The sequence below is a fragment of the Sesamum indicum genome, linkage group LG6 (genome assembly GCF_000512975.1).
Source record: "Sesamum indicum cultivar Zhongzhi No. 13 linkage group LG6, S_indicum_v1.0, whole genome shotgun sequence".
Taxonomy (NCBI): domain Eukaryota; kingdom Viridiplantae; phylum Streptophyta; class Magnoliopsida; order Lamiales; family Pedaliaceae; genus Sesamum; species Sesamum indicum.
The window spans coordinates 11,066,131-11,077,304 of record NC_026150.1 but is presented as its reverse complement, the minus strand read 5'-3'; the positions used below and the strand labels follow the sequence as shown (position 1 = coordinate 11,077,304).

Sequence of the window (11,174 nt, the reverse complement as noted above, 5' to 3'; positions counted from 1 at the left end):
TGAAACAGATTTCGATTTCACTATCACTTCCAATGTCAGCCGTGTAAGTTTGAATCACACTTACTGGAACTTTCCTTCTTTTTCATGCACATTTGCGTTGACATCACATATTTCATTTTCAGACCCTAGTGCAGCCAACTCAATATTATTTTCATGTGCCACGAGATCAATATGTGGTAAAAAGGGTAATGCAATGTCAATGTCAATGTTTTACACGTCCTAAAGGGAGTGAATCGGTTGGGAACGCAGCAGAAACGAGAAATAAAAGGAATAAACGTGTGAATTAGCATTCAAGGGTTGTTTCCTTGAACATTCTCTTGTTAACGGTGTATAAAATCGCAAAGAATAAATAAAAATATTAGATCTACGATCTATGCTATGGAGAAAATGAGATTGCTATGTTTAAAAGAAAATATTACCGTTTTCATTTTCTTTAATCGGTTGTACGCGTTGTTCCTCCAAGATACGTGCATGCTAAACTCCAACGTGTGAAGGTGTCCACACCACACCGGTAACGTGAGATTTCTCTTATGCTAGCAAGAAATGAATCCAGAAAGAAAGATAAAAAAAAGCCGCACTGTCGATTAGTGCGTTTTGAATCTTCCTTGTTCTTGACTTGATTCTAAATCAAGAAGAACGTAACTCGAAGAAGTTTGAGGACTTTCGCGATCAAGGGAGACTTTCGTGTGCTAGTGTCGTGTATTGTTCAAAAGACCTGGCCATTTTGAATTTCTACTCAACTAATCTCCACAAAACATGCACAACATGTGTACTACAGCCATGTCTTTGACTTGGTCTTCTTCAAAACCTGCTAGAGTTTGAAAATTTAGATCAGGCTTGTTTTAAGTTGTTCAACAAACTAAATTAAGTCTAATACTTAATCTCTTGGGTTTAATTAAATAAAATACTCAAAATAAAGCCCATGTGGATATTTAATCTAATTAAATATACACAAGCCCATATATACTTAATTAATAAATTTAATTTATCAATCAAATTCATAATCATAATTAGTCCAACTAATTATTTTAGCCCGTCAAGCCCATCTACTAAATAATTAATCCAAGCCTCATTTAAATTACCCAATCAATTTAAAAGGTTAAGTTCAAAATCAAATTAATGTAATTAATCAAATTTTTGAACTATCCATCCAATTGATTAACCCTTATAAATGATCCAATTATTTATGTTATCCAAGAATGAGTTTAATCCAATTAAATTAATTTATCTCTTTTAAGATTAATTTCAAAATTAATTCTAAACTAATTCCATCACTTTTTATGATTTATGTATGACTTTTTAGGTTCATCCTCAACTAAACTTAGGAGTGTGGTCAACTCAATTAATTAAATTTAATTTTAATTTACTATATTTTATTATCTCATAATTAGAAATGTCCGTTACCACAGGTGATCATCTAATAACAATCTATGACACTAGAAACTAGGTGAATAATAGCGTGAATATTTAGGCTCCAAACTCCATACAAGTACGATCCTTTTGCCAACTATCTCCCGTCTTTAGTCTAGGGTATGAAATTGGGTATCGATTGTCATCCTTAACTAGGCATCTATATTTCATACTTGAGAGGCGTTTACTTTACTGATCAATATAAAAAATCTCTTCTCACTCAATCAATTACTATGACCATAGACTTATAGAGTTTAAACCATCTTAGACCGCATAGGAGACTCGCTGTCACATACTGACAGGAAACAAACTCTTTCTTGGAATCCACCATCCTTACTACATACTTAAACTGCACTGGACAAGGCTTATAATAACCATATCTCACAATACAGTCACCTTTCGCCAAATCTAAGATACATCTTTCATATGCATGCGGCTACCATGATTCCTCAAGTCCGAAACTAATTCCCTGCTATGTAAACCACTAAATATGCCCCAGGTTAGATAAGCCATCTTTTTATCTCAATTTACCATTCACAATATCACATCATTAACTTCATCATTCAATTTTATTTAATAATTATTTCTCGTTAGTAACTTTTTCACTCAATTTAATTTAACAATCAATTATAAGATTACATATCACTCATCCGAGGTTCATACCACATAACCACAAATAAACACATAATAACAATTTCTGCGAGTCAATTCAATTAGTCAACTATCTTTCCAATCAATCCACTAAAATTGTATAAATGACTTATGTCTCCCGTCTACAAAATATCGTTACAATTTTCAGTCATATATAATTGAAACATTTGTAGGACAACCCTATCTTCATACACAAGCCTTAATCTATCATCCAAATCACTGATAAGTAGCATCTACCAAATCACACACGTCACAGGATGTTTGAGTTCCCTGATTGAGTTGATCAATTCAAAATAAGACAAAATTTGAATGGTGGTAGATGTAATTAACCAAAATGTTAATGGGCTAGAGAAGCAGCCCTCCAGCAAAGCCCAAATCCATAAACAAATCTCTGGGGCCTACAATTACCACAGTACAAATTCACTACAGCTCTCACTCCCCCAATAGTCCCCATCCCCACTAGGGTTTTTAAAGGATTATAGGTTTTTGTTCTACTACTCATTGTTTTTCTCTGCCGCATTCGGCTAGGGTTTGCACCATTTCGCCACCCCTTCCATTTCGTTCTCGTACTTGTAATCTCATGGATTCCTTAAACTAGGGTCATCTTTATTTTTGAGGATCTTAAGGGAGGTTATAGCTTGAGATACGCCATTGTGTGTCTATTGATTCATTTGTCAAGGAAGTGAGGAAATGGCAACTTTGAATCCATTTGGGCTTCTGGGTGATGATGACGCAGAGGACCCGACTCTTCTCCTTGCTGCACAGCAAAAAGCTGCTGCTTCAGCTTTAGCTGCTGCTCAGCCCAAGAAAGCTCCATCTCAGGCTCAGCCTGCGGCCAAGGCCTCGGCTAAGCTGCCATCTAAGCCTCTACCACCAGCTCAGGCTGGTGAGATACTGTAGACCCATTTGCTCATTGCAACTCGTTTGTGTATATCCTTTATTTAGTGATGCTTGAAATATAAACTGGAAAAATAAACCGAAGGCGGAATTTCCTTTTTTTTATAAGTTACAGTTGATGGTTGTTGTGTAGTATAGCCTGCTACTCAGAATTGTTAATCTTTTGGTCGCGTTTTCGCTGTGAACTTTTCCTTTCCCCTTGAGTGCTAAGAAGTGACATCTATATCTTCCTTGGATTTCGCTGTCCTCTTGTATTTAGTTGGGGTCTGGTGGTGTTGTATGGATTTCATTCGCCTTTCGTTAACTCATATAATTATTGAACTTGACTCACTAATTAAAAAAGAAACAAGTTTCCGGGAATGATCAAATGTACAGCCTTGATGAGTATGTTCCTTGGAAATTCTATAATCTATTGATAAGAAATATCTTCTATCGTTACTGTTTTTGGTTCATTGCTTATTTTATGTTGTTTCAAGGTTGTTGCGCTTTGATTATTATGAGATTCTGTTTCGATAAACATAATTTCTTTATTATTTATGCCACAAAGGGCAGGATTTGGGGTCTGTTCTATATTAAATTGGATATGCTGTGTACTCCATGACTGCCTTGTTTGTGATTATTTCTTGCTTGTTTGGATTTTTGTCCTCAGCTGTTTACAGATTGAGATTTCCTTTTCTGAGACAGCCTTTTTCATTTGCATTCCATAGTTTATGAAGTTTATGCTATTATTTTGCATATCTGATGCCAACAGGATTATTATGTGTTTTATATCTCTTGTTTCCTACTAACAGCTTTTATAACAAAAATTTGAACAGTGAGGGAGTCCAGGAATGATGGTCAGCGTGGAGGCCGTGGTGGTGGTCGTGGTGCTGCGCGTGGACGCGGTGGGCGTGGATTTAGCAGAGATTTGGTTGACAATGAAAATACATTTGGAAACAGTAATGGATTCTCTGGTGGCTACAGGGCTTCAGAAGACGGAGATGGTGGAAGGGCTCCTTCTGAAAGACGTCCATATAGTGGACCTCGTGGAAGTGGGGGTTTCCGTGGTGGTCGTCGTGGTGGCTACAATAATGGTGAAGCTGCCGAGGGTGACCGTCCCCGTAGGGCGTTCGATCGCCGCAGTGGAACTGGGCGTGGGTAAGGGAATCAAGAGGCTGTGGTTATCATTTATACTTTTGCCTTTTTGCTTCACTTAGAGAGGACATTTTATGGTATTTGTTTGCAAATTGTAGTTCTGGTGTTTTCAGGTTTATTGTTTTCCTTGTGTTCTTGAGATTAAATGCTTAACCTAACTGTATTCATTATCTTAGTTTGTTGCCTTCCTATTCTATTTTTCACCAAATATGATGCTGCAGCACTGAGTTCAAACGAGAGGGTGCTGGACGTGGAAATTGGGGAACACCCACTGATGAAATAGTCCCGTAACCACTCATTCTTGAACTAGCATACTTTGCTTGTGATTTTGCATGGGTTTTGTATAATTCAGACCACCATTTCCTAAACTTTAGGGAAACTGAGGAACCTACCAATGAAGGAGTGAAGAATGTTGATTCTGAAAAGCAATCTGGAGAAGATGATGTCATTGATGCTAACAAGGACTCTTCTGCAAATGAACAGGAAGAGAAGGAGCCAGAGGAAAAGGTATACTTGATTAATTTGGCCGCTTTCTTTTATCTCCTGTGGTTGGTTACATGCTTCATATTTTAAGAGATAGACTGTTATAAGCATGGCTTGCTTCAGTATTGTCTTGCTGATTTCAAATCCATTTTCATTTTGGCAGTTGATTTGGGTCTTTGTTCATCAGCTTTAAAATTTAACTTGTAGGATTGCATTAAATGTAATTGCTTTTTAAGCAAGTTGATTAGGTGAAATTGTGTGCATTCGTGAATGCTTTTATGCCATGTCTTGCTACAGGGTTAGCCTGCGAAAAAGTCATTTGTATAACTTGTTAAAATTAGTGCCAACGACCAGAGTTAGTGTAAAACATTTTTGTTTATGTGATAGTCTGTATGTTGTAATTCATCTGAACAACTCTGATGTGCTACTTCACTATATTTTAGAAATTAATTGCATTTTTATCTGTATCATGGTAGGAGATGACTCTGGAGGAGTATGAGAAAGTACTGGAAGAGAAGAGAAAGGCATTGCTTGCATTAAAATCTGAGGAAAGGAAGGTCGGCTTGGACAAAGAACTTGAATCTATGCAACTTTTGTCCAACAAGAAGAATGACGATGAGGTCTTCATTAAATTGGTGAGTTGATATTGGGCAATGCCATCTTTAAAATCAGAACATTTTACTGGTTTTGCTAAAATTGTGAATAATGCGGCAGGGTTCAGATAAGGATAAGCGCAAAGAGGCAGCTGAGAAGGCTAAGAAGGTATGTTTATGTCTTTCAGTACTTGTTGATATGTATGTCAGTTTGATTTGTTTGACAGATTTGCAATAATCATTGCCTTCCTATTTCAGTCACAAGTTCTGTTATACCCTAAAAAGATCATGATCCTGATAAATCGAATTAGTTTGGCCTTTTGGGATTATCCTCTGTCTGTTTAGTCTAGAAAGCTAGCTTATGAAATGGTTGAGTTGTTTGGCACTTTCTTCTATTTGCACAGCACTCTTCTTCCTGTTTAAAAAATGTATACCTGTGATTTTCTGTTAAAAAACTTTTGCATGGGTTATACAAGGGAATCAATATTCCTTTAAACTGTGCATCATTTTGTGTTATTCATGCTAAATATTTTATAGTTGGAGAACTCACTTTGGCATTTTTATTCATGAAACACACTTTTTTGGAAACTTGGATAGTACTTGCTTGCTGATAATATAATGCATTAAGCTTAATCCTTGCACCTTTTTTTCTTTGTGGGTATGTAGTCTGTAAGCATAAATGAGTTTCTGAAGCCAGCAGAAGGGGACAAATACTACCGAGCAGGTGGGCGTGGCAGGGGACGTGGCCGTGGTAGAGGTGGATTTGGAGGAAACAACTATAACGTGGAGGCCCCAGCTATTGAAGATGTTGGACAGTTCCCTTCCCTGGTTGCCAAGTGAGGGCCTTCCTGCCATACATTGAAGCTTACATGCTTATCTTTGTGGCTTGCGGTGGCTCAATGAAATTGCTCAAACTCCTAGTATTTTCAGTGTAAATTTAGATGTATCCCCAGGATTTGCACTCATGGTGCTTCACTACTTGGACATGCATGAATGTTTTCACCATATTTAGAGCGTTAGGGCCTTTTTCCTTTATTTCTTCTTTCAGATTTTTTTCCCTTTTGTTTGAGTTATTGGAATCATTTTTGTGTTGAAGTTGAGTCATAACAATTTTGTCCTGTTATAAATCATGGTATTCTCCAACTATTGTGTTTTAAGAATCAAACTTTTGTCCAACTTGCAAATAGACTGTTCAAATTAACAATGATCTTGAGAATTTTGGCAGGATAGATTCTGAAAAGTGTTTTAATGTATTTGCTGCTTATGAAGGCAGAGGTGTCGTGCGTGCATTTATTTTAGGCTAAACTTCAATTTACGTCACTGTGTTTTTCCTCAAAGGCTGAACCCCCACCCCGCAGGTGTTACGTGAAACTCACTGTGAAATCATCCCTTTTTTAGAAACTAGTGGAAAATGTAGGATCGTGGGAGTGGTGTGGTTTGGAGAGTGTTTTGGTGTCCTTCCACTATTTTCTGGGACTTTTATGACTAAAATGTTTCTATTGTGGTTATATAATATTTTTGACTTATTTCTAACTTGTTAGTGTTTTTTTGTGCAATTTCATCTTTCTAAAAAAATTAAATAATTTTTTTAAAAATATATTTATCTACAAATATAGAAAACAATATTCATTTTTAAAGTTTTATAATTAAATTAAAACATTAAATTAATACCACATACACAATTTAATATATTAAATTATTATGCAAATTTATATATCTTAACATATATGAATATATATTTATTATAAAAATTATATATTATTAATTAATTTAAATTATTATTTAATTAAAAATATTAAAGTTGTGTTTATATTTAACTTAATGTTATAAGTATGAGTTTCTCCTTAGGTGCATGTCTCAGCAACACAAAACGAGGGTTTCCCTCGTTATAGGACTTGACCAAACATCTCACGACACGAGCTGACGACTAAACTTTTTAAAAATATTTAAATGAATTATTTGAAATTTAATTAATTAAAATTTTTAATCATTTTTAAATATAATATTTAGATACTACAAAAATAATTTCGTTGGGCGATGTTGTCGTTATCTCCAGTCTGGGCTACTGCCATTGCCTAGAGCAAATCTAGGAGATGCGAGTAGCCAGATTTGGAGGCGACAACGACCCTTTTGTGGGGTGGGGGCAGTGGTGGAGGAAGGATTTATTTTTTTATAATATATATTTAGAATTAATTAAATTTGAATTCAATTCTTTTATGAATTTAAAACCCAACGGTTAAAATTAATTAGTTAAATATGACGATTCTTATATTATCGATAAAGATCAAATAGTCATTAAAATAAAGAATAGTATATTATATAGAAGGATATATGTGATTTTATCAAAACACTAATGTCGTTAGTTACATTTAATGGAGAGGCAATTGAACTATGTTTAAAAAAATAAAAAAAAGGGAGGGGGCCCTAGCCTATTTTTAAAACAAATAGGAGATTTTTAGCTAAGTTTTCAAAAAACAGAGTTTTTATTTATATATATAATTTGGCTATTTTTTTTTGTAAATTAAATAAAAATAGTCAAAAATACTCTTAAGTATTGATAATATGATACATGGGTATGGTGATCGTGGTGCAATACATAATCAGCCCAATGGGATATTTGATTATATATATTGAGAAATATGGCCCTTGGTCTTGATATTCATCAATTCATCAACATCACCCAACTGAGATTAGGTGCAACCGTTCCACAACGGCTGCTGGGCAACATGCACTACATAGTGAAATCGATCTATCAGTCCAAATACATAATCATAGGGGCCCCTAACATAATATCAACTAGGCCCTGCATTATTAGGACACGACCACATACCATCATCAGACACACCATCCTGGTTATAATTGAAAGACTAGACAGCCGACCCGGCGGCATAAAAAACCATCCTCTGCGCTCAATCCATCTGCGCTGCATCACCCTAGTGCGTACTGGTACCCTCCACCTCATGAAAAATGGGAGTTTCCTCTTCCTGCAAAGAGGCCGCGGTGATGGCACTCAAAATACTCCTATACCCTCTTTTCGCCATGAGAAGTCCAATTATAATACTTGGTATAAAATATTTTATATACAAGTCGAAATTCACCTCGTCAATAATTTTATAAACTTCATTTTTGCACTTTCAACAAGAACTTATAACTACACAAACTGTCATGATTTTATAGTAATTCAAATCTTCCTTTTGAGCAAAAAATATTTCTAATCTTGTGAATTTATTGCATATTCAGCTAAAAGGGATGATATGGAATAAAGATGGCAAAATCGAGCAAAAAATGAATATTGAGGGCACCAAAAAGGGAAGAAAAGATTTCAAGATAGTTTTGCAGGATTGATTAAACGTGCCCATACTTAGTGATTTGGTCAACACGGATGAAGAGAGGAAAGACATAATTTTCGCAAGAAAAAAAGAATGATTTGCTGAATTTTGGAAATGACTCCTTTAAATACGTGATTGATGATTTATTAACATTTTTAGAACCAATCATGTACTTATCTCCTCACTATGTCTAGATTCGTAGGAGACTTTTATTATAAATAGAGGGTCTCTCCATTTGTAGGACACACTTGGAATTGAAGAGAACACTTTGAAATTGAAGAGTATACTTTGAATTCAATAGAATTCTTCACTTTCATACTCTCTCTTTTTGTTTCGTTGCTGGGATTAATGAAATTCCACTTTTTAGTGTGTTCTTTCATTAACATGTCCGGCTAAATTCATTATTTTCTGATTAAGGTTATGATGATTGTTTGATTCGTAACTTATTGTGAGATCTAATCTACTCTTTTTACACTTGTTAAATAAGTATTCATGTTATTCTCTGTGCTTACAAACATCTGATTTATGAATAATGTGGTCAATTGTTCATTATCAAGAAGGTTTGCTTAACTAATTGAACTTTTTAAATCCGTGTAATTGTTTGTTCAGTTCAATACTTAGTAGCAACGTAGCATATTAATTTTGTTAAAGTAGTTAGTTATGTTATGGGGAATGCATGATCTAATTTAAACGAATTAGCCTCGTAGGAATTTGTTAATTAGAATCAGACCTTTCTAATTCTTAATGTTGTTAATAGATTAAATCTTGTGGACGTTCCCAGGGTTGTCTGTTAATTAGGAATTTAGCTAATGGTCGTACCTTGGCTGACGAAAAGACAAGGAAAGTAAGGTCGTTAGGGCGTACCAATGACCATAACTGATTTATTTATTTATACAAGTGTTATATTTGCATTAATGATCAATTCACAGAATCAAGCATGATCTTGACCTTAACAAAAAAAGTGCCCTTTTATATCTTCGTTTGGTAATTGTAATTGCTTTTCAGATCATTTTAGTTTTTAATTATCTCTCCCTACTATCAAACATCCCCTCAACTATTTTCCTTTTCTTAAAGAAATCGACTTAAACAGTCCTGGTGGAATGGACCCTACTTCCACTTTTGCAAGTGTTGTAGGAATTACTTTTTGTGGTCTCGACACCCATCAAATTTATAGGTGCCGAAACCACAAAAAATAATTCCTACAACACTTGCGAAAGTGGGAATAAGATCATTCCACAGGGACTGGTTTAAGTCGATTTCTTTAAAAGAAAAAAAGAATAGTTGGGGAGATGCTTGATGGTAGAGAGAAATAATTAAAAACTAAAATAAACTAGAAAGTAACTAAAATTACCATGCGAAGATATGAGAGAGAGCTTTTCCGGTTAAGGTCAGGATCATTCTTAAATCTATGAGTTGATCATTAATGCAAATATAACACTTGTATAAACAAATAAATCAGTTATGGTCATTGGTACGGCATAACAACCTCACCTTTTCTTACCTTTTTGTTAGTCAAGGTACGACCGTTGGCTAAATTCTTAATTAACTCACAATCCCGGGAACGTCCGCAAGATTTAATCTATTAACAACATTAAGAATTAGAAAGACGTGATTCTAATTAACAAAATTCCTACGAGGATAATTCGTTTAAATTAGATCATACATTCCCCATAAAATAACTAACTACTTTGACATAATTAATTATGCTACGTTGCTACTAAGTATTTAAACTGAACAAACAATTACACGAATTTGTAAAGTTCAATTAGCTAAGCAAACTTTCTTGATAATGAATAATTGACCACATTATTCATAAATCAGATGTTTGTAATAAAGGCACAGAGAATAACATGAATACTTATTTAACAAGTGTAGAAAGAGTAGATTAGATATCACAACAAGTTACGAATCAAGCAATCACCATAACCTTAACTAGAAAATAATGAATTTAGCCGGACATGTTAATGGAAGAACACACTAAGAAGTGAAATTCCATTAACCCCGGCAACAAATTAAAATAAAAAGAGAAAGTATGAAAGTGAACTAATCTATTGAATTCAAAGTGTTCTCTTCAATTCAAAAGTGTGCTTTACATATGGAGAGACCCCCCTATTTATAATAAAAGTCTTATACGAATCTAGACATAGGGGGGAGATAAGTACATGATTGGTTCTAAAAATATTAATAAATCATCAATCACGTATTTAAAGGAGTCCTTTCCAAAATTCAGCAAATCATTCCTTTTTTTTCTTGCAAAAATTGCGTCTTTCCTTTCTTCATCCGTGATGACCAAATCACTAAACGTGGGCACGTTTAGTCAATCCCGCAAAACTGCCTTGAAATCTTTTCTTTCCTTTTTGGTGCCCTTAATATCTGTTTTCGGCTTGATTTTGCATATTTATCCCATATCATCCCTTTTAGCTGAATATGCAATAAATTCACAAGATTAGGAATATTTTTGGTTCAAAAGGAAGATTTAAATCACTATGAAATCATGACAGTTTGTGTAGTTATCAAGAACACTTAATTTTCTCACCGTCCATATATGCATATCTAATTTATTAATGCTCTCACTAAATAATATATTTTTTTATTCATACATAATAATTAAACTTGCATAATTGCAAAAAAAAAATATTTATTAGTTAATAAACTAATAATGTGAAAGAAAATATAT

General features: G+C 34.4%; 1 protein-coding gene across 2 annotated transcripts; it reads left to right on the top strand.

Annotated features, from left to right (window-relative positions):
• LOC105164349 (RGG repeats nuclear RNA binding protein A) lies at positions 2,514-6,344 on the top strand. Of its 2 annotated transcripts, XM_011082979.2 has the most exons (7): positions 2,516-2,947; positions 3,774-4,095; positions 4,314-4,379; positions 4,467-4,599; positions 5,052-5,210; positions 5,290-5,337; positions 5,835-6,344. In XM_011082979.2, the coding sequence occupies exons 1-7, from the start codon at positions 2,752-2,754 to the stop codon at positions 6,006-6,008; spliced, it is 1,098 nt and encodes a 365-aa protein (XP_011081281.1). In that variant the 5' UTR covers positions 2,516-2,751; the 3' UTR covers positions 6,009-6,344. The 2 variants fall into 2 exon arrangements, with proteins under 2 accessions (XP_011081282.1, XP_011081281.1); XM_011082980.2 differs by lacking the exon at positions 4,314-4,379 and having other exon boundaries at positions 2,514-2,947.